General features: G+C 43.3%; 2 protein-coding genes across 2 annotated transcripts in view; one reads left to right on the top strand and one right to left on the bottom strand.

Annotated features, from left to right (window-relative positions):
* Window positions 1-501: 501 nt before the first annotated feature.
* On the bottom strand, window positions 502-23,724 carry LOC124307810 (homeobox protein unc-42). Its single transcript, XM_046769904.1, has 6 exons — window positions 22,267-23,724; window positions 19,296-19,423; window positions 18,768-18,875; window positions 9,751-9,933; window positions 8,305-8,404; window positions 502-3,780 (listed from the first exon to the last, which is right to left on the bottom strand). The coding sequence occupies exons 1-6, from the start codon at window positions 22,484-22,486 to the stop codon at window positions 3,674-3,676; spliced, it is 846 nt and encodes a 281-aa protein (XP_046625860.1). The 5' UTR covers window positions 22,487-23,724; the 3' UTR covers window positions 502-3,673.
* Window positions 3,736-23,785, top strand: part of LOC124307815 (multiple coagulation factor deficiency protein 2 homolog) — a 37,326-nt gene continuing 17,276 nt past the window's right edge. The window contains exons 1-2 of the mRNA XM_046769911.1: window positions 3,736-3,861; window positions 4,080-4,174. Coding sequence (XP_046625867.1) covers window positions 3,777-3,861; window positions 4,080-4,174 — 180 coding nt within the window. The 5' untranslated portion in view covers window positions 3,736-3,776. The remainder of the gene's footprint in view (window positions 3,862-4,079; window positions 4,175-23,785) is intronic.

The following is a 23,785-nucleotide window of genomic DNA, read 5'->3' as shown; positions in this document are numbered from 1 at the left end:
GCGAGAACAATTATTCGTCGTATTTTTTTTCTTTTTCCCCGCAATGCTCGAGCTTGTTTTATGTACTGGGGAAAATCGATTAACGCGATCCCCAAGTTTTATCGATCCTTTGTGATTTTTTAATACAATTGTACGATTTGTACCGTCGGTGTGATTTTTTGGAAAATTTATCATCATTTTGAACACCGGCATTCTGTATAAATTTCAATTCTAAGGTTCTTTTTCTGTCAAAATTATCATTCGCAAGGAATGGTGTAATATACGCTCGAACTGTCGATTTACTCATTCCAAACGTATGATACGAAATATTTTTATCGAACCCATTAATTGCATCAAATTATCCCAAGTTTGATTAAAGTTAGCGTTAACCAGACTTAGTGTCGATTGATTTGGATTGAAATGTGGTTAACGGTTATTAATTTTCTCCAATATCTCGTAGCTGCAGAAATTATTGATATTGCGCTTGATTGAAGTAAACAATGAAATTCTTACATGTGCTTATTTTACATAATCCTTGTTTACAGCGAATGAAAATTCAATTGTACATAATACATATTACATATTGTAGCTTCGGTATTACTTTTAAACGTAATTTTTATTTAGGCTATGTACAACACATACGTACATTACGTAACTCTTGCTTAAATTTAATTACACATGCTCGTCTTAAACGCGTAGAATCCACCCAATTTTTTAAAATCTTTTTATTCATTTTGTTTTACTTATTTAGTTGGTTTTCTTTTCATTTCTTTTCTCTTTTTTTTTTTTGGTTTCTTTTCTTCATTTTCTCTTATTTTATCAACTCCTCCTGATATGTTACAAGTTTTTTTCTCCTCTCTTTTTATTTATTTATTTTTCTTCTTCTTCATTATTTAGGAACATTTCGCGTGTAATTTCGCGAGGAAGAACGCGCGCGAATCGACGTCAAAGTATTTTCTCTCGCATACTTTTCCTTTTCTATGTGATAAAAAAAAAAAAAAATTCGAAAAATTCGGCATCACGTGTTGAGATCTTTGGTTTTGGTGCAAACAGAATATTACCGTGATACATTTTCGCACGGTTCTAAAGTTGATTTACATATCGATTAGACAGATATTGAAAAATGACACCAATATAGACAGATTTTTTTTCAACTGGACAGACTCGAGGAATTCGGAATCTCGAAATCGCGAGTGTCGAATCACTTTTACTTATTTTTCCTCCTTTTTTTTTTTTTTTTTATTTATTTCGCCTTCGCTTCGGTATCGCCGTATAAGAAAAAGCACAGAAATGAAAATAGTTAACTCGCCTAAGTTTTTATATACACATATATATATATATATATGTATAGGATAGGTTGGTATTTTAGGTATGCTTAGATGTTAAAAGGACATTGAAAAATCGTTATTACATTATACAATCTGTGATTACACTATGCTTTATATTCTATACTTTATGTACAGTTTCAACGAAAGTGTTTGCGAATCGTTGTTAAGAAACTAACTAAATCTCGTGAGAATCTCGTATTATCACGATACCTTCGATATTACGCAAAAATTTTGTAATAATAATAATAATAATAATTATTATGATTAGAAAACAACGTATTTCACTCATTCTCTCATTCACGCTCGGCACAAACTTTTCATCTCACTCGTCTTCTTCCCGCGTAATTTCCTTCGATTTAATCATATATTAAGTCGATAATCAACCTTTCCATACCGATGAAACATGAAATCGTCGCATCGACTCCATTGCTGCATCACTTTTACACTGAATCATAGTCAACGGAAATCCGCGGATAGTCGAAGAGATCGCTTAATGATTTGAGAACGTCAGGGCATTTTCGTATTTTTTATCAAATTGTTACAACTGAATCACATTCAATAACGCGAACTTGATACTGTAAGCTATCAGTAGAGAGTTAAATTCTGTACAAATTTGTCCATTGAGCCAAATCCGTAGCTCAAACGATTCAAATGTTGGAAAACTTATCCTCAACGATCTTATTGTTACTAGCTAAACCGTTGACTTTACAACAAAAACTGAACGACAAGATTGTGGTTAATTCAATTTCGTTTCACTCAAGAGCAAAGTCTGTAGCTTCAACGATTTACGAGTTATGTCCTTTCACGTAGAAATTCATCTTTATTAAGACTTTTTCGTGGCTGAACCATTGACCGTGCAACGAAGCTTGAAATGACACATTTGTAGAAAATTTCTCTCTTTACGAGCTGCGTCCTGAATCACGTCCGTATCGTTAAATTAATGCGGCCGATTGTTAATAATTGCGAAAAGAATGTCATCATTCCCTTGTTACTTAAGTACAAAAAATTCGAATTCCGAGATTGCCCTTTCAAACTTATGTTCAAAAGACACGCTTCTATCGACAATAAGCTTTCCGCGTCAAAGCCATGGAAAAGAAACGTTTCTTTCCAATGCAAAACCCTACCAACGATCATCCGAAACTGTTCGCGTACGTCATTTAACAAAAATCAGTACTTCAATGACGGAAATAAGTGCGGTATGGAAAGGGTTGAACATCCCGTACAGCAACCCATTACAGCACGATCAAGCTAAAATTCCTTAGTCCAGCCTCGACTGATTTCAAGGAGAAGGTTATCGAAATTTTCTAAAATCTCTCAAAGCTCGAACCTTCTCACCAAACGAAGCTTCTCGGTAACCTTAGTCGCTAGGGCGAGAGAAATTATTGCTCGGTAATTTTTCACGCGTACAGTACAGGTATAAGAACGCAGTGCAAAAACGAAGGCGTACCCAGAGACTCCGGTAATTCGAAACTCGAAGAGTCTAGGTAGGGAGACAGGAGGGTCGGCTTGTTCACGGTGTTCGTACCCGACGTGGACAGCTGTACGACCCACGCTTGATTGCGGTATGGGTAAACGTAAGTAAGCGTGCACCTACCTAGAAGCCATGGAGATGGTTCTGCGGCGTTGTTTAATGCGGTACGTGGGTACAACCATAACGCGTACCACTGCGGGGTACGAAAAGAATTTATACAGTCGTCGGCAAGACGTTCTTTAGGGTCGTCGTACTCTACGGGGAAGACGGTTCCGACGTGTGAGAGCTTTCGCACGACGCGTAGGTGCACGGACACACATTTTCCTCTTTTAAAACTTAATTACAATTATTATTTACGATGAACATGTTACGTGTACAATATTTACGCGTTCTTTGAATACTTTGTATGCAATACATATATATATATACATACATAAATACGTATATATATGTATTACTTTCTTGGACGTGCAGACTGCCGCATAGGCGCGTCTACGTCTATATACTCTTAACTCTTAGCAAATGATAGTTTATAATTTGATATCGTTCAATGTATAATGACGCGTGTTATGACGATTTGATAGTTTGATGGTTCGAGTAATAATCTTCGAAAAAATTAATTCATGTATACGTTATTAATATTCTATGGACTAGATTTTTCGACTAGCAAACGAAACGGCAACTCGGTGACAATTTTTATTATCCGACTTGAAGATTTTTTCTTAACCTCTGATTACTCGATCGATCGTTTGGGTCGATCCAATTCGGATCGGGTTCTGGTGCCATGTCAGAATATACAGGTTGCGTATGGTGCCGAGTTGACGAAAGAAAACAGTGTTATTAATACGTTAATTCTCAAGTGTCTGAGAGATGTGCTTTACTTGAATCTCTAAAATTATGTTTGATATTGCAGCATTGGTGCGGCGAGATTTGGATGGTGGGCCGTATTCATTCTCAGCGCAGAAATACTTTTGTTGTACCACTCGTCTTCCGCCGACATGCCTGTAAACAGAAAAGAAATAATGCGATACAAAATCGTTACAGACAGTTGCAGAATTTTCAATCGAACGATAAACCAGCCTGGTAAGTAAGAGTGTAATATATACATTTAGTATTGAGTTCTGTTAAAAAGTGGTTCGTAGCAAACACGTCATTATTGAGCAGCACCGAAATTACTCGTTCGGTGTTAAAAAACGTTTTCGCGTTTCGTATAATGCTTGAATGGAAATGACGGATACACTTTACTAGATCAGCTAGCTAAATTTCGCTTCGAACTGACCGAGAAGATTCCAATTCCACAGGGAGAAGAAGAGTGATGTTTGAAAACGGGGGTAAACGGTCGTTTTTCCGTATTTCAGTCGAAGGCTTTCTTGACCTTGGCAACGTCGAGGCGAAGGTGAGAAACTTTTTTATTAGAATCGATCGAGCAGCGATTGAATGAGGCGAGAGTGTATAAGTTCTCCTCGACGGAATGGCGTTAATGCTTTTTTTCCCCTCCCGCTCAAGTTCAATTGGCGGGAATAGGGCAGAAGGGGCGGAGAATGGAATGAAAGAAGCACCTAATAAAAATGGAATGAAAAATTGGCGAAGAAGATAGAGCGCGAGTCGTTCGTGCAGGTTCGATAAAACAATCGACGATCGCATTAAACCGTTAAATCGTTATATAAGAAGTTTATAACGTCGTAAAGATGGAGGCGGGGCAGAAATGGTAGGCAATTCGCGAATAGTCTTGATTCGATTTAAAAGCGATATTCCATCCCGCGGCGGAAATGATGTAAGACGGCGCTCGAGCGGAAATGGAACGTCTTCGAGCGAACGCGGCCGTCGTCTTGACGGAGCTCAACGGGCCGCGCCATTTCCGGTCCTGTTTTTATCAAATCATTCGATAATGGTGGATCAGCGCTGAGACCTTGAGAACAGCATCGTCTCCTGGTCCCCTGCGGTCTTTTTATCTATACCGTGCGCTAATGACTCTGTTTACAAAAGTCCACCTCACGCGTCGGTCGAAAATTTCGCAAAATTTCCGCTACGACAGTAACGATCCCCATTGGCACCGCAGCTCTGTAACGACCTTCGTGCTGTGAGGTCTTTCATGCGTTAAATTAGCTCGCTTTTCTCGCATTCCAAGATCACCCACTTTTCATCGTTCACGGAGAAAGCTCCGGGGGTAGTTTTCCTTATTATTTTTATTATCCGTTTTTCGCTATCGTTGCGGCAGCTGCTCGTCTCGATCATTCGATATTTAAGTCTACGTACCAGCGTGACAAGAATTACCGGATCAGCAAACTTCGCGGTACTTTTCGTACTATTATTATTGTGTAAGGTAGCATGTTTTTTTTCTCAATTATTGCCGGAACAAGGACTATACCTAGGCTTCTGCCGTACGAGTAATCCGTCCGAAGTACAAGTTTTTACAGAATTTATTAAAGTATGCAATGGTTACTACGGTAATTGTGTAGATATTCAGATTACCTGTAAAAATTATACCGATTTTCTGTTTTACATCGGAGCAACAAGAAACTAGATATCTATAAAAAACCAGTAAGAACTATTTAAAAACTTTTACAAGGTCAACGGAAACAAATATTTCATTATTTGTTTTTAATTGAAGGCAGACCAATTGTCCAATCGTACCGGTTTCACAGTAACACGATTATTTTCGAAAACTTCCGCGAGCAAAATTGAACGGGTAAACATTTCGACACGTCATTTGGATGGGAAAGAGTCACGTGGCGTATACATGCGGGATATCTTAAATTTGAACTGAAAATCCTATACCTTGGGAGAGTTTGTAGTTCGGAAAAGAAAAAATGTCCAGATCTTGTCCGAGAAAAGAAAAAAAAAAATTAACCCAATGAAACAATTCACTGTCATGTCCCGCGGTATAGTTTAACGTATCGAAATAATATCTCGCGGTCGGGAACGTTTCGGCCCGTTTAATCCTTCCGCTTTTTCAATTCGCGAGAGATCATCCAAGGTCGAGGTTTGGCGCAAACCGTGACGAGGGGAGACGGTACATCCAACGCTGGGAAAAAAGACGCGGTGCTTTGCCCACCATAAAGGCCACTTACCGCTGGTTCACCTAGCTCCGAGCAAAAGGGTAATTAAATTTTTAGGGTCTCGTAAAAAGTTTTTAGTAGCCTCGTTCCTCGTTCGACTTTGCGAATTTCCCCCCCTGCCGCTCTTGTGGTTCCTTCAACGCACCGCCCCGAAACCGTTTTGCGGTTATCCAGTGTGCGACCACCGAAAATTCAGCTCCACTCGCATGCTTTATTGCGATTAACCGGACTTGGGAAAGATTCGGCTCACTGATTCAAACCTAAACTATGTCTATTAGTCGCTTAGCAGAAACGGAGACCAGTTCGATCCACCGTTTTATAGGACTTGCTTCGACGCTAACCGCTGACCTCGTGTTAAATTCTATCTTTGGTTACCTCGCGTAACCGACCATTCCATATCCTTTTCGATACGTATTCGAAAGATCGTTTATCCTTTGACGGGAGTGGCGGACGTCAGACTTACAATTTCGCAACAAGTTTTTCACGAGCATAACAATCCAAGTGTTTGCATGACTTGAGTTACGGATTGAATTGGTCATTTTACTCTGAGAGAAATTTTTAGTTCCGACTGTCGCTCAGTCCTTGACTATTTTCATTTTTTACCACAATCGAAAAATATGGTTCTAGGTACAAAATGAAATTTAGTTTTCTACCTGTTACCGGAAAGTCTGGTATCCGTTACTATTCTTTCTCGTTACGGTCACTGTTACTATGATTTCTTGTAACTGTTGCGAATATTCAATGCTTGTGCAACGATAAATTGACAGAAGATTGCGATTACCAGAAAAGGATCGACGACAGAGCAAAATGGTAACGCGTACCTCGTTTTTCGTCATTCCAACCATATTCAGACAGTTTTTTCAACGATACCTGTTTCACTGAATTTTTCTAGCTACTGTAACAAATGAAATTTTTCTCAGTGTATATCAGACGAAAGCAAACACGAGATGCTTGGTAAATACGCGAAACTGCATGTTCCGTTAACATCGCCATATTAGTCCCCTGCACGTTATCAAGCAAAAGAAAAGTATGTTCTTGGTACCCGTTGACGAGTGGACTTTTTTGAAAATAAATTTTATTGCAAGCACGGTAAAAGCCCGATGACTTATCGCTTCGTTCATCTCGCCCGTGAAGTCTCGTTATAGATGCCTGTACCCAAGGCGACGGAGAAGCTGAGAAGTACGGGCGTGTGTTGTAACTGCAACAAAACAGGACGAGCACGAGAGGCGAAAAGGTATGCTCATTTTACGATCCTCCACGCTCGTCAGCCCTCTTGCATGGCTGCAACCCGTCAGAAGAGCGAACAGCTTTTCTCAGAATCATCGTATCTCGGTTCGTTATATTATACGACGCCAGAAATATACTCTGCGGAAATTTATTTACCAAAATGTTTTCGGACGCTCGAGTGGCGGGTGAACGGTACGTAACGAATCGATCGATTGCCAACTTGCAAGGATCCCTAATTAAATGGATCGCACGATAAAGCCTAACTCTTCTTCCAATTTCACATCCATAACATATCGGTTTTTTTCATTTACTTCCAGTTTATGCACTAGCGAGCATGGGAGGGTGCTCACTAGGGTGTTTCAGAAATAAAAAACATTTTGGATTTCTCATGCTCCTACCCTTCAAAACTTGAGATTTGATAAAATAAAAAAAATATATATCCTCGCGAAGAAGGAGTTGTGTAGCTTAATTCGAAGCCACCGCTCATTGGACGTTTCTAATTATAACAGCCAACTAAAAGTTTATGACGAACTTTTTGAAAGGAAAAATTTGAAACCATGATGATTTTATTTCGATTTAAGGGAAAACAATTTTTGTTTATAACAATTTATGAAGAATTTTTGGCTGCAAAACTATTGTTTTGAATAACATCAATGTAATATATTATTTAGAACAAGTTGGTGTGTGAAAAAAAAATCGTTTTTCTTAATTCGAAACACAATCCTCATGGTCTTAAATTTTTCCTTCCAAACAGTTCGTCATAGACGTTAATCAGCTGTTACAATTAGACACGACCAACGAGCGGCAACTTTCACCTAAGCTACAAAGCTCCCGCTTCGCGAGTATGTTTTTTCCATCAAAACTCAAGCTTCCAGGGATATGAGCGTGAAAAATCAATTTTTTTTCCCCATCCTAGTGCTCACCTATGAATTACCTATGAAAGCATCGACTCACGTTCGACTTATTGCCGGCAGAAAATGAAGTCAACTAATCGTAGACCGATGAAGAGGAGGGCTTATTTGAAGCCAACAGTTGACTTCAGCTCAACGGTAAATCGACTTCGTCGTCTTTCGTCTGTCGCCATTACGGTGGTTTCAGTTAGTCAAATGGTGGTCAACGTTTCGACAAGTCTGTTATCCGGGAAGCTTCGCGAGGAGTTTCCGAATTCTCATCGATTTTCACACCTCCGCGCAAGCTGTTTTCTGCCCTGTTTGAAAATCAAGTAAACATTCACACTCACCCATGGCATCCTGTCGCATTCCAGTGACCGCCGACATGTTTGTGGCAGAATGTGACATGGAGAAGGGCTGCGTCATGCTGGGATACGACGTTGTTCCCATCTGTAGAGCAAGCGGATAAACATAGTTAGCTGAAGCAACTTTTCACGAGCTCAACACTCCCGGGGATTTTGCTCCATGTTTTTTTTTCTTTTTCTTTCTCTTTTTCAACCATCGGATACGGTTACGACTAGAAAGTTAATGTTTTCGGCCTCGGTATGAATAAGTGTATTTTACGACGCTCGATCTGCCGACATAGTGTACGCAAAAACCGCTTTGGGTCGGGTAGATATGCCGCGAACTGGACAAGTTGACGTCTTTATTGCACGGCGGGAGATTTTAAGAGCGTGAATTTTTTAACAATCGTTACCGGGACTAGACGGCGGAAACCGGAGCCGATTTCGCGAAAGCGGGTATTCAATTTTTAATCATTTCTCGATTATTGAAGTTAGTTTTGTCAAGGGATTTTTTTTATCGTTTATTCGTTTTGCAATTTCAATTTTTGTTGTTTTTTTTTTTTTTTTTTTTTTTACCTTGTTCAGTTGTTGTTTCTAAAGAGAAAGGTAGAAAACGCGAATGGAATATGTAATGATACACGCGCGGAAAGCACGGAAATTCTCCGCGGTCCGGATGCATTTGATACGAGCGAATTATTGGCTCAATTAAATCAGTAGGCATTTACTAATTCGTCCGGCCCAACTAATCACTTCGAATGCAATTTAGCCTCATCGACCCGAAATGGTAGCACGTAGTACTGACCGTCGTGTAGGTATTAATGCAAGCGATGCAGGCGCAAAATATGGAAACACCTTTGCCGTCCGTTTTTTAACCATTATACTTACGGAAAATTTCGGATACGACGAAAATTGGGAACACCTGTAGAGCGGTTCGTTTGATAGAATGAAATTTGATCCATCCGTGTATATAACTGATGTAAATTATCTGTTAATCTGGTCGCGAATATTTCGATTGGATTTCGATCACATTGGATGGGAAAATTAAAGAAGGGAGAACTGTATTTTACGGCAATTAGTTGATGATTCTTTAATTGAAAATGATCGAAATTAATTCGACTGACGATAAAGGCTCGAGAAAATATCTCAAATGAGTAATCAAGTCGAACATAATTTGATTTAACTGTGTTTGAAACAATCGTTGATTAATGATTATACTAGAAGATAATTGCAAGTTATGTAAATTGAATGAATCGATCGGTTCCTGGGTTTACGTAACGAACGAACGACCCCGTCACGTTAAAATGCCGTTCTTCTTTCCCTCGTTCTTCTCCCAATTGATGCACTATACATTTTACCGAATGACGCAAAACTTTTTACGATAGACATTCCGACGGCTGCGGGAGGCAATGAAAATTAATGCGGTTGCGTGCCTTCGGGGCGGAATTGACTCACCTGAGGATAACGATTAATTCCGTTAATGCCGTTGTGCGGATGAGGGTAGGGTTGGTATCCTCTTCCTGCTCCGGGATAAATATTGCGCATCATGGCTCCTTGGCAGGCAGGAATCGGCGCCAAAGCTTTTTGCAGCTGTTTTTCTTGCTTGCGGTATTTCGCTCTTCTGTTCTGGAACCACACCTGGAAGCACGCGCAAGTTTACGAGGGTTAATGGATTTAATTGATCGATCATTAATCCCGGTCACGTCACGCGGCCTGTCCGGCAATCGACTGCACACGGCACAAATTTAAGTTAGGAATTCCGATCGTTCTACGTACGTACATATAGGTATGTAACCTCGCCTTCGACCGACATGCCTTATACATAAACCCGCGTCGCGGTGCGTCAGGTAGTAATTGACCTCGGTTAATCTTGAGGTCAAAGTTACACTGCCCGTTACGTTCGTTGGAAGAGCGGAATACGTAACGCTTGTTTGCAGTCGGTTAAAATCAGGAGACTCGCAATAACAATCGACTGCGAGTGATAAAAGAAGTAATTTTCTTTCTCTGCGAGAGATCTCTGCTCGCATCGTTTTTCCCTCGTCAAAATTGGCCGATCGAAGAGCTTCGAAGAAGGGAAAAGAGCGTTGAAATTTACTAGACAAAGCTGTGCGTACGGTGCAGACTCCTCCGCATGGTTAATCAATAAAACATCGCGGCCGCGTTTCTTACCAACGGAGTTGAGAACAGGTTCTGCGCGTATTTAAAACCGTCTGGTTCGAAATTGCTCGGCGCGAAGCGGTAATGCGAACGGGTATAATGGACACGGACTCGGGTACCTACTTACGAGCAGGTATAATCGTGTGTACCTAACATACCAGCCGCGTCTCTACGTGACTCGAGAGTGCAAAGAGCCGAGCGATCTGGACGGTCTGAAAGGGTAGTCGAAACTGGCGAGATCGCGTTTAAGCAGATTTATCCGCGCGGTCTGACTTAAATCTAATAAAAAGGCCCGCGTTCGCGTCAGACGAAAGTCGACCTTCCTTGTTTACTTTTCTTCTTTTTTTTTTCGTTTTTATAACCGCCAAAAATTTATCTCGAATCAGGCAATGCGAAGTAAGAATTGACCGGTTCTCCGGTTCTCCGTCTCTCCGCGGCCTGTGTCGCCATTTTGCCGTTTTACCAATTCCCGTTTGTATCGAGGAATCATCAAGCCCATCCCCGAGGATCCTTCGACGCCACCGTTCCGTGCAGGGACGCCGACGCGACGCCGAGCGTCGGTTCATTCGCCACCGCCCCCGTCGTCCACCCCCGACCCGAAAGAGAAAGGCCTGCGGCTTTTGCGGGGGTGGCCACGCGGCGCCCGTGACGTCACTGCCGTTCCGTGATTCGCCCTTTATGCGGGCGTGACGTCACTCCCCGGACTCCCATTGGCTCGAGCGTTTTATCGACATTTCCACCGCGCGAACCGAGAGCTCGGGAATATGGCGACCTAGGCTCCCGCATCGCCTTCGCGTCGCGGATTAATCGCCCGCGGATCCTTAAAAAATCCATTTTCCACTCCTGAACGCGTCGAAACACGACGACGTTGTAATTCCCATCCTTCGTTCCTCTTCGCCGCAACTGACACCTAAGGGTCGTGTCGTTCCGCGCCTGCCGGAGGATCGAGCTGTCTTGGCCGATTGCGAGGGTAGCTGATTTTTCACTCGCGTCGCTCGCTGACTTTGTTTTTCCACTTGTCTCGAATTTAAACGACGAAATATACACTGAGAGAAATTTTTAGTTCCGGTTACCGCTCAGTCCTTGACTATTTTCGCACGATCGAAAAATATAGTTCTAGGTAGAAAATGAAAATTAGTTTTCTAGCTGTTACCGGAAACTCTGGTATCCGTTACTATTCTTTCTCATTGCGATCACTGTTCCACCACACTCAGTGTAGGCATTTGCATTTGACAGCCTAGGTTCTCTGCGAAGAGGTATATAAATCGCACGATCTCAAATATCGGAGAAGTATCTTTTAAGGGCTTTCGTGTTTCACGGATATCACCGTGCAGAGTTGGGTGTTGCGGCATTTAGCACATTTGGTAGTTGTAGCGGTATACGCTGTGCGGTAACAGTTAGGTTCGAGTATCGAAGTGAAGTTGAAGCCAATGAAGTCACCGTCGTGAACTCTTTGAACAAACTTTGAAGAATGTTTGAATACCGCAGTTGGAGAAAACGAATAGGATTTCTCTACTCCACGTATGACGATGAGTGATTACGGATGTGCTTTTAGCCAAATTCGATCGCCCGCCGGTTCGGTTAACGATTCGGTCTGCATGTAGGTATCGTACCATAGACAACCGGTTTTACTTGAACTGATTGTTACCATGTCGAGATTCCCTTGAAGAGAGTAACGTGGCCGCTGGGAAATTAAATACATACTTGCTTTGAATGATTATATGGAAGTTTTAAATACGGTGTACAGTTTCTTTCTTTTTCTTCTTTGTTATATTCATTGAGCGAGCATCAATTTACTTTAAATTCGTGGCGAAGGAACTTTTTCGATCGCCTCGTGAAGACTATCGAATTTGACTTAGTTGCGATCGAAATTCTTCGGGAGGTTGATTGGCTAAAAATCGAAAACATTTACGTGCGAGTTAATCGCACGTTGAGTATTTATCGAATTCTTACATTCGTAGACTACGAAGATCTCTTTAGAAATACGAAAATAGTAAGCACTGGAAGTGTAAACGAAAGCTTAGACATCGATGCTTAGTTTCAGATCGTTTTAAAAAACTTTAAAATCGAGGAAAATTTTTGGATCTCAGTTTGCGATGCCTGATTTTATTCACAAGACTTGTATTTCCTACAAATCAGGCGAAAGACATTATTTCTCTCGTGTTGGCATTGTCAAGTATTAAATTTTACAGTATTAAAACGATACTAATTACGATCAACAATTTTGTTCGAGTGTATAAATCACGATCACAACAATCCGCTAATGCGTGACGAAATAATCAAAAAATATCGATTTTGGCCAACCAATCGACCCGGAAACGTCACATAAAATTGCAAAATGAACTTTCTATCGTGACAACCAAGCATTCGTCGAAAATTTTCTCAACGTACATATTCTTCTTCCGTATTATCCGACTAAACTGGCGTGTTGATTCAAACCAAGCGTAAAAAATGATAACCGCGATACAAATTCACTGCCTAGGATATAAGAATCCAATTCTCAGCGTGAAAAATATCTGCCTGTTGAATCCTGAAATGCGAAGACCAAGAAACGGCGAAAAACGGCAGCTGATATCGGAGAAAAAGAACGCCGCAAACCAGCAGGCGAGTCTAGTTGTAGTATATACATGTATATATGTAAAAGTATACATGTGTATATATATATATATATATATATATATATCACACACACGTATGTACAGGAATGTGGCACATCGCACGGGGATGTATTCGCTCCTTGTGCACCCTCTCAAAACTCTCCACCTTTACCTCGGGTCCGCGTCCTCCGCGTTCATCTCGCGGCACCGCGTCCGTTTCTCCTCTTTTATTTTTGCTCGTAGGTGCTTTTTGAGAACATGCCTTGCCTTTCCCGCGTCCCTTAAGGCGCTCCCCGGTCTAGAAAGCTAAGAGTTCCTAATTCAATAACCATACTCTCTCCTCCTCAACGCCGTTCCCCCTCAACCTATCCTATCCTTAGTTTCCCCCTCGTCCCCTCTCTCCCTCTCTGCTACATCTCTCTTTGCCTCTCTCTCTCTGTCTTTCCTTCCTTCTCGCTTCATACCGCACGTATAGATCTCGTTCATCTCGCGAAAATTTCGCGACGATCGTACGTACGAGAATGTCTGTCGCTTTGACGAACGGAGGCGGGAATTCGGTGCCAAAAGTCCTGCGCCGATTTTGGATCCGTTTTTGAATCGGTCGCGAGTGGTAGATTTCTTATTTGTTTTACTTTTATTTTACAAGTTCAACGGGGGGTTAATTGACCCTTTTACAGAGGCAAGAAAGAATCGAGAAATAACGGTAATCGTAACGTGAAGAGAAGAGATGAAAAAACTCTGCCAAAGTATTTTCCCTTACATTTATTCAGCGATAAAAATCTCTCCGCGATATGAGAAGGTAATTGGCATGAAATAATCTGCATTCTCGTCGGCTGTGTAGGTCGCGAAATGAACCCTCGTTCGGTGACGGTGCATGGGATAATAATGGGAAAACGACCGGAAGTAATACGAAGCTTCCGTCGAGTAATTTTTGGCACGTAACCGTAAAACCATGAACCGCAGAAACGCGCGATCATTTCCTGCTTCTTTGACGTTCGTATCCGAGATCGTTCGATTGAATTTACTCCTTAAATCTGATATGCCGAATCGGCGGTGACTCGAAAAGAATCGAGCGCCGAGCTGCGAGTGAAAACTTGAATCTTAATTCGCGGACTTTGTCGGGTTCGTATAATTACATTTATCCAGCGGTGATTTGCCCGATTACAACTGACTATTCTCCGGACTTTTATCCTCTCTTATCTTTCTTCCGCCTTCTCGGGCTACTTGCGATTCTGTGACCTGTCCGTAATTTCCTATTCGCGAATACCGGTTATCGTACCCCGCAAGCAGGACGGGGGAATTTTCTTATCAATTTGCTCGCGAGTGATCCCAGAGACTGTAAATAACCGTTCGACGATATTTCAACCTTTCGACGTCGGGAGTACAAAAACTTGCGTTCAAAGACTATTAGTAACCGTATTAAGGAGTGATTCGGTTTCTCGAAGTGGTCTCACCGTATTGTTAGAAAGCTGTTGAAAATATTCGACCCATTATGAGACGCGATGAGAAATAACTAGCTAGTCAAAAAATGGCACCATCAAAATCGGTCTCATATGAATTGGTTGAAAAAGTTGAAAAATCGCGATATTATACCTATACCGACTGATGATCTCAATATTATACATTTCCAAACCTATCTCCTTATTTCTCGTTACATGGCTACAACGTTTCCAACCATTTCGGAGCGATTCGAATCGAAACATCGATGCCGAAGCTTTTCTTTCGCAACTGCAGTATTTTCTACTTCTATATTCTCGCGAGAATTCAAAAATGAAAAACTTCCAATCACCTACAATGCTGTCATCGCTCGGTAAGGTTTTTCCAACCACAGGACATTGCGCGATTACTCTGATTGTGAGACGCGGATCGTTCCGCTCTGCAGTTTCTGGCAGCGCACAGCGAATAAAGGAAGCATATAATCGTGGGAGGCGAGTATCGGGGGATTCGGCGAGAGGATTGAAGGAGGGTGGCTTTGCCGCAGGGGTAGGCCTATTTCTCCGTTGGAAAAGTCCTCCTCGTCCTCGGCAGGAATAGGAGGACCTCGCAAGCTTGAGACGGCTCGGATCTAGCTAGGGCGGAGAAAATCTAATTTAAAATGGCGGCTCGGATATAATGGCAGCCTCCGGTGCTATGTCATCCCCGCATCTTCGTATATTCGCCATCCCTTTCCACAACTCGTCTCAACTTTATCAACCGCCACGCACACATCTGTCCTCATCTTCTCATCTGCACCCCAGATCTATATGTATATGTATACAGTGTATCTAATGTACACATGCCGTGTATGTATATTTATACGCATATCCGTATTATGTACCACCTTGTAGGTGTATTTATATAATATATATATACACGACAAAACACCGTACGGCAACCACGCTTTCATACCGCGATAAGCTTCTCAGTTCTTTCTTAAATCCTTAAACTTTTTTTTTTTTTTATCCCACATACTCGAATATTCACAAATTTTTTCGCTAATAAAGACACGTGCTGTATGTTTACAATAGAAACTTGCACACTACACGTGAAATGGATTAACTGAATTTTTCCGCACGGACTTAAATTCTGTTCGGATGAAATTTGTATCGTTGTCGGAGAACGGTAATCAAAATTTAACAAACATCAAATTTCGAAGCAAAGATCTCAAATTTTTGTCCACATCGATACATTCCTTCCATTCCCAGCATTTGAAGTTTGAACGACCTTGGACGTCAAAAGTTGGCACGTTCTCTAGAGATGTTTTTCAGCAAATCAGTAAATCAAGGAAAATTACAGCATAATCGAGGGGATATTTTTCTGGAATACTTCGATCATTGAATTGATAACCTGTATCCGATGGTTTTGGTAATTGAGAGTGCCAATGTACGGTACGTAAGCACATGCTGTAAGCGAGTATCGAGCAGAAAGTTAGATAATTGGAGTAACTCTTTGACGATGCCATGTATAAGAGTTACCGAGTCCCCTTGCTTGAATTACAAGCAAACGATCGCCAAGTGTCCCGTGGATGTTGTAAATAATAAACCATTTGAAAAATGGTAAATTTAAGGGAATGAGAGGATAAATCGTTGCTGCTCTTTTGGGGGAGACTGAAATAAGGCCCGGGGCTCGGGAAAGCTTTGTGCATAGTTTATATGTTATGCCGAGAGAGGGAGGGAGAGAGAGATACTAAAAGCAAACCGCGTTTTACTTGGCATCGGAGTTTAACAGGGTTAAGCCATGGCGGTTGCTGGGCTTTTAACGCAAACAACGCCCTGAATTATATATCAAACGACTGAAACGCAGGCGAGATTGCCGCCTGGTTAATACGTACCACTCAGAGCGAAACTAGAAGCGCGTGGTCCCGGGCGCAGTCCAAAGGGGAACCAAAACCCCGACGTCGAAGGAGAAAAAAGAGAAAGAAAAAAAAAATGCATCCAAGCACGCCGAGTGAAAAGCGAATCTAGCAAGGAAGAAGGCATCCGACGCAAAAAACGAAAATCATCAACTTTCCCGTTCTCCGATTCCCAGTCAGTGTAGGTACGCAAGGGCGTAAAATTTTTCGAAGCGTTGTAACACTGCGTCGGCTATTCGCTTGATTCCGTTCTCGCCAACTTTGCAAGCGCGAACGTAATCGCGAAATAATTACACGTGTACCGCGATGCGATTCCCCGACTGGCGACAACGTTTTTTAACCTCAGTTTTTGCATCGACCAACTCACCAATTTTATTCCCCTGCAGATGATTAACAAGTGCAGGTCTTCTTTCGTTTCTTTAATTATCTTGCAATTTTCTGTCGCAGATTTTTTTTCTCTACTCTTTACAGAAACATGTTATCATAAAACTGTTCTCCAAGGTGCATTCGTGCGATCAAGTTCAAATACGTTTCTTTTTTTTATTTACGTAACGGTAATGGATATTTCGTTGCTGCATAACATCCGAAAACGCCGTCATGTTTCCATAGAAATTTCTGTTTCGTTGTGCCAGAATCGAGGAAAACGTTAACGTTGTTACTTCATACATCGATGCACATGTTTACTTTGATACAGATTGAAAAAAGCTTGTATGGAAAATTTGCTATTTAATGGTGCCGAGCAGACTGCAGTGTGCGAAATTGGGTTTCCGTAAAATGCACCCCCGTAAGTCAATATAACGTCTTTGATGTCTTTTTCTAAGCTTTTTTGTAATTGAAAAATGCTGTCGAAAAATCACGAAATTATTTCGATTTTGCGCGTATATTTTGTCACGGTGACAGTATCGATTATATATTCTTTAACGATTTCGAAGCCGAACATCTCGGCTTTAAATTCTATCCTCCAGATTTATACTCCTGTTTTTAAATCACTCATGTCAAATGGTTTTTTTTTTAGATAAAAAATAACCATTTTGTAGTTTAGCGTTTCCCCTTCAAAAACTGCCTCTTTCAAATTCTGTCTGCGCTTTTTTCTCGCCAAGTTATTCCACATCAAAAGAAATAGTGTCCAAAAAACTTTGATCCTACAGCTAAAATATTTCGCCAATAACGGGGGAGGGGCTTGAAACGGAAAGATTTAAAGTGAATTTTTCTCGCGACCGTATTTTCATCAGAAAAAAATTCATACTACCGAGCGTTATTTTTCTAGGCACGCAGGACCTCGTTTCGCACAAATACTCGAGTTTCACCGCCGGACGTTAGTTACTGCGTATAGTTCGTTGTTCGCAGTTCGCCGTTGAACAAGTCAGGGAGGGAGAGTATCTTGGACCGACAGTTGCTCCGTAATCAAATTTCGCAACCCCAAAGCGTCTTTGATTCAATTACGCGTGAGTCACGAGCAAAAAGACGTGCACGCGTATCCTACCCACGTGTGTTTTTTCCGATGCCCCTAACGAGGGGTGACAGTTCTCTGAAATTTTCACCCGCGATCAAAACTACGAGGCTTCCTTCTCACCATTGTTCGTTGCACGTCTCGGTATTCTTATTCAAAATGCAGAACATTAGATAAGGAAAACAGTGGGAAAAAACTCGGTTTTCGTAACTTGAAGTCCTTCTTCCAAGACCTGTATCGTAAATTTGATTTGAATGTAAATTCCATGTTTTGCGGGAATTGGCCAGATGCATTCCGGCGTTCGGTCTCTGCGGCATCCGGCTTATTACAATCTGGCTAACGAAGGACACGCCGATGGTTGCAGCTAAAGAGCAGGACGTGGTCGCTCTTCAGTCAAAATCAAATGTAATACGTTTCGGCGTGTTGGACGCCATGACAACGCGACTAGGCACCAGCGGATGGTCCGGCATCAACGTCCGAGTTCATTAAGGATGATCCGCTTAACGCGTTCGCGTTGACACGTTTCGGCACTCCGTTCCCGGAGCTTTGTTCGACTTTGTTTGTTCAGGATAAACAGTGCGAGTTTTTTCGGTTTGAAAAAAGGGTAGGAAAAAACGCGAGCTCGAGTAAGTCCCTAACACGGCCGTTATACCGATGACTTTTACCGCAAATATTGTTTCCCAATAATTAATAGCCGCCAGCGGCCTGGCAGAGATGATTGGAGACACATGCGGGACACGCGAGTCGGAATTTGACGCACTTAGGAAGCGATCTTCGCCGCCTGGCGTACGCAACTATTTAATTTGATTCCCGACGCTTCGGCCGTGCAGGAACGTCCGTTCTGACGGTGACGTTCGACGACAGTCTGATGCCAAGATACATGACATCCATCTTGAATTGATTACCGCCTGTACGTATATCAGAAAGGGAAACTCACCTGAATCCTGGCCTCGTTAAGTTTGGTGCTCCGCGCCAACTCCTCTCGGCAGTAGATGTCCGGATAATGGGATTTCGCGAAGGCTGATTCGAGTTCCGCTAGTTGTTCCTGCGGGAGAGATATTTTACAAAAACTGATTGGTATCTTGCAGTCTGGTCAAAGAATTCTCTCTCGATTACAGCCGAGACTTACACTTCAATCCTCCCAATCAAACAACAGTCATTCGTCGTTCTGACGCGATACAAAGTTTCGAGATTACCGTACAGTCGAGAAGCGAGGTATGAAAAAACGACGTCGTTAATTGTACAGCGAAATTCAATTTCATCTTTGCGAACTTTTCTTTTCTCTTGTTTAAAAATCTGTAACTACTCCACTGAAAGTGGCCCGCGGTTAGTTATAGGAGGAAACATAATTCACGCTGATCTCAATTTACCGCACAGCTTGTTAAACTCTCGGCGCAAAAGGATGGGAAAGAATTTCAGAAGCGCGTTTATAGTTTATTTTCAGTTGCGAAACAATAATTAATACCTGGGTGAAGGTGGTTCTGTGACGCCGTCGTGCAGGCGTCGGGCAGCTAGCGGTTGTCGGTGTGTGGCCGATGTGTGGACTGGATGCACAAGGTTCTGGTTTCAATTTCTTGAAGGCCCCTTCTGCTCCTGAAACGTGACGGTTTCCACTAAAATCTAAACGTCACTTCTGGCCTGCCGCGTAATTTACGTGCAACACTTCCAGAGTCGCAGAGATGTAATTTTATAGTTCTGATGTTGGAGATACGTAATCATCGCATCGAAAAATCGATCAGCAACATTATTTGCCGCCCCGTATCGTCTTCGGGACTTGAAGAGATCGACGTTCAGCGCGAAAGATGTCGATGAATCGGAACTTGAACCACCCACTAACGAGATATTGTCAAAAAACTGCATTCGTTCCTCAAATGTTGGCAATATCTCTTTGAACATTAACCAAGAGTCGCGGCTTAACGTGAGACAGTGTTGCCAGTAATCTCGGATTACGAGACGCACAAGCGACAGGAGGTGAGGATAAACATACTGTCCTGTGAAAACTTGGCTCGGTAGTTTTCTACTTGGAAAAAGTGAAGCGTTGCCGAAACTTTGAGCTTGGTGATGATTGGACCCGACGCTGATCGTGAGATTCAAAATTAAATATCTGCCGTGTCTCCGACCTCCTCACACACGGTGATCCCATCGGACTGTGCAGCGCGTTTTGAGTAGTAAGAGCGAATGAATGATCAGACTGAGATCATCACCGACTGCACGAACCCAGTCCCAGCTGATTGGATTCGAAAGACAAAGAGCGTCCTCGTTTTTCTTGAAGTTCGCGGTCGGAGATCGTGATACGCAGTCGTGCGTGTGTTTCACGGGACTGAATCTCCCGAGCTTTACGAACGGATGGGGTAAGCGCAGCCAGCGAAGTCCCTCGCACTATACTAACTTGGTTATCGTGCTAATGACCTAATGATATTACATGGTAATTCAATGTTCAAGGATGAATACTGTCCACTTTACATAGCTACCTTGCCCAGTTTCCCAGTTACCCAGCGTTTAAGGAAACTCGGTCAAGTTCAATGCACCGATCTCGCACACACCGCACTTTACACGTAGGTGCGTATTCACGTGCTTCCAGGTTCGCATCCAAGTTTGATCGGGACAGTTGAGCAGGCTACGTTGAAGCAGCGTTGAAAGAAACCGTACGAAAAAAGTGGCGAAAAAAAACTCACGACATTTTTTGCAAACTTTGGGGAGTCTTTGGCCTGGTTATGAAGACTATCATCGGTGCGGTTATACAGAGTAACGGTGAAAAAGCCAAGGCGAAGCTTTCTGAGTCGATGACGTTGCGGCGCCTAAAACCCAGGAAACTTCCCATCCGGGCACTTCGTCCCGCTCCCCTTTTCATCCTCTCATCCTCCTCCGACTCCAGAAAGTCGTTCCCGGCGGGACACTCTAAAGTTTCGAAGCGCTTCAAAGCGACACTCTCTGTCTCTCTCCTGGTCGCTCCGGGTCGTCGTTTCTATCTGGAGTGGCCATCTGCTGATCGGCCAATCTGCCGACACCCCTGCGCAGCAGCGAAGCATCTACTCGCGAAATTGGCGACAATTTTAACGCGTGGTGCAGCTGCACTAGAGACGCTCGCTTCGTTGGCTCAAGCCGTACGAACGCGATAAATTGGGAATTGAAATCACAGTAGGAAATGAACTTACTGTGACAGTTGAAGGAATACTTACTATTAGTCGAGCTGCGAATACAGCTGCGGGGATAACTTGCCGGGTTGCATCTGTTGCGGATTACAATTTGCAGCTACCGAAATATCTCGGAGATACCGCTAATGATCTGTCAAATTGTCAATCGCGTTCATAGGAATGTTTTTCAAAGAGCCTCGCTGCACGAGTTGACCAGCTTTGATTCGATAAGGATATCTAACTCTCAATTTTAACGAGCCAGATGTGAGGTGATCCGTTCAATTTTCACTGAAATATTGGAACCACATGGTTGAAAAATCAGCTTGGATATTTTTACGCCCCGTTGAGAAGACGCGGTCTCCAACGCCGCCAATTGGCAAACGCGATTTCGTCCCGTTTTCACTCGCCATGAACTGCGAAAGTATGCTAATTCGAATCCGACGGGACCACCGAATAATACATGAGGAACGACCTAAGCGCGAATCGTTTTCAGGTAAAACCCTTCCATAGGTATATTCGCGAGCGGATACTCGGATCCTCGCACCCTGTATCCTTTTCAAGATATTTACAAGTGAAAAACATATCCGCGTTGACTGTACTGCCGCCTCTCTAACATCACGTGCTTGGCGTTGGGACACGTCCAGCAGAAGTGGAAGCTTCGACATGTGGAAACTCGCCCGACACAAAGCGCATGGATATGATGGTGGCAAACATATTGCGAACCGGTTGTGCCGACAAAAATACTTAAACAGCCTTCGAATTTTGTTTGTTTGCCGATGTTCTAATTGACATCTTTTTTCCACCACTCGAGTAGGGTGGTGCTCGTCCTCTACCAGCTTTGAGTGAACGCAGATAACGAGTGAGAATCACCCTTTCACCGAATCGCACCCTCGTCGCTCGGTGTCGGCGGCGACGCGTCGGACGACTGCCGTCACCCCTGGCGTTAAGCTCCCTAAAGCCTCCCGTAAGCGCACAATAATAGACCATAGAACAGGTACCACCATATGTCTACACGTCCGCAGCACCATTGTTGAAACACGAGGACTTGACAGACCCCCAACATATGTAGCCAAGGTTCAACAAGCGGAAAATTCATCTGCTTTCAAAGGTTACGCGTTGCCCACTTTTTCAGACTGTCAGTGCTACTCCGGCTCACTTACGATACCTGCGACTTGGCGATCGGCGCCTGTCGTTGACTGTGGACGAACTATGCGGTCCTGGTTTTCGCTTCGTATCCTTGCTCGGGACCTTCCGAAGGATACTTTTACTCAGGTTCGTGAAACGACGAGGTATTAAACTTACCAACGGTAGTAGTAGCGCCGACGCTGTTTCGGCCTGGTGTTGCCGCCGGCGTCGGTGGACTGGCTTCAAGACCCTGATGAACTCCGTACAGGCCAAAGTCCTGCTCGTTGGAACTGGTACTGCTGCATTTCCGTTTTTCCTGGTTATGGTTTAGGTGGAACGAGTCGTTTTCGACGAGGCCAACTCCCAGAAGACCGAGGTTCGGCCTTAGCTCGTCCATGAGTTTGTTTTGCCCGCAGTTCGCTGCCGAGAAGTTCAACTGCCTGCTGAAGATCGCTGGGAATATGTTAAACTGCTGGTGGTCCAAGCTCAGCGCCGTCGTCGACAGTGAACTTCCAACGGAAGAGCCTACTGAGCCCACTCCGCCACCGGGGCCGGCACTTCCTGACAAATCGTTAGCCAGGGTGATGCCGGGGTGACCTTTAGGTCTGCTGATAACGAATTTGATCTCTGTGATCGCTTTATGATATCATATTTCAAACTTATTTCTGGTACGAAAAGAAAGACGGGAAAACAAACGGTCGGGCGCTCGATACGAGAGTCAGACTCCGCTCATCGACGATCCTCGAACGATCTTCGATATTTATTGCACGTTATCGGATGAATCGGTAAGGGTGTTCGAAGGGTGTTTCACCCGGCACGTCGAGCACTCTTCAATACGGTTTACGAGAGCTTCACTTACTTCTCCGATTCCATTTCACCCCTTCGTTTTCACTGATTTCATCATCCGAGTCACCGGATCGACGATTCGAAGTCTAGGAATCCTACTCTACAAGCGTATGAGCAAGGATCCACTAGGCTTCCAATGAAACCTCCGCTGAGATTTCTTGGTGTCCCGTGTTTGATGGTTCCAATGCCGATGAAGGACACGTGGGTTCGTAGAATTTTCACACTTGGATTGGTCACAGTGGTCCGCGGAATGAACTGTACGGTGCGATGGTCCGAATGGAAAGACGAGCGGCGCGAATTCCAGAATAACAGAAACAAGCCCCAGGCGTTTGAGGTCCGTTTCTAGGACTGGGGCACAAAACGACACCGCGATTCTCCCGTTGTTGGAAGGTCCGTGATCTTTGATCGAGTCCCTCTCGGCGGTCGACGCTTCACTCTTACTCTTGAGGTGTTTGTCGACTGTTGGTGCCGGCGCACGCGGGCGTGTGTCTCGGAGTAGTTGCCGAATTGATCATAATCGAGTCAAAGTTCGAACGTGCAAGTGACCCAGTGCGAGTAAAGTGTGCAGATGTTCGGATGATAAGGTAAGAGCAAATCGCGAATCCACAAGGGCAGCCTGGTGGGCTGGTCGAGAGACAGAGATCGTCGAATCGAGAGCGCGGCCTTGATGCGAAATTCAAATCTTATTATTGCGGTTATCCAATTAGCCGAGGCCCGTCCTTGAAAATTCAAATATCGAAATAATTGGACAGAATGGCGCGAAGCGCGTAGGAGCGGGTAACCGTTCGATTCGAGTTCTTGTGGGATTCTGCCCGCGAAATGTCGTTATCCTGCCGACTTAGGGTTGCAG

Source organism: Neodiprion virginianus, chromosome 6 (assembly GCF_021901495.1).
Source record: "Neodiprion virginianus isolate iyNeoVirg1 chromosome 6, iyNeoVirg1.1, whole genome shotgun sequence".
NCBI classification, from domain to species: Eukaryota; Metazoa; Arthropoda; class Insecta; order Hymenoptera; family Diprionidae; genus Neodiprion; species Neodiprion virginianus.
The sequence above is the reverse complement of the archived record's forward strand: the minus strand, read 5'-3'. Positions and strand labels throughout refer to the sequence as shown.

Coding starts and splice junctions, on each gene's coding strand:
- LOC124307810 (XM_046769904.1), bottom strand. CDS start 22,486: ATGGACGAGCTAAGGCCGAACCTCGGTCTTCTGGGAGTTGGCCTCGTC. Junction 19,424..22,266: donor CGGCGCTACTACTACCGTTG/GTAAGTTTAATA, acceptor GTCACGTTTCAG/GAGCAGAAGGGGCCTTCAAG. Junction 18,876..19,295: donor ACAGAACCACCTTCACCCAG/GTATTAATTATT, acceptor TCTCTCCCGCAG/GAACAACTAGCGGAACTCGA.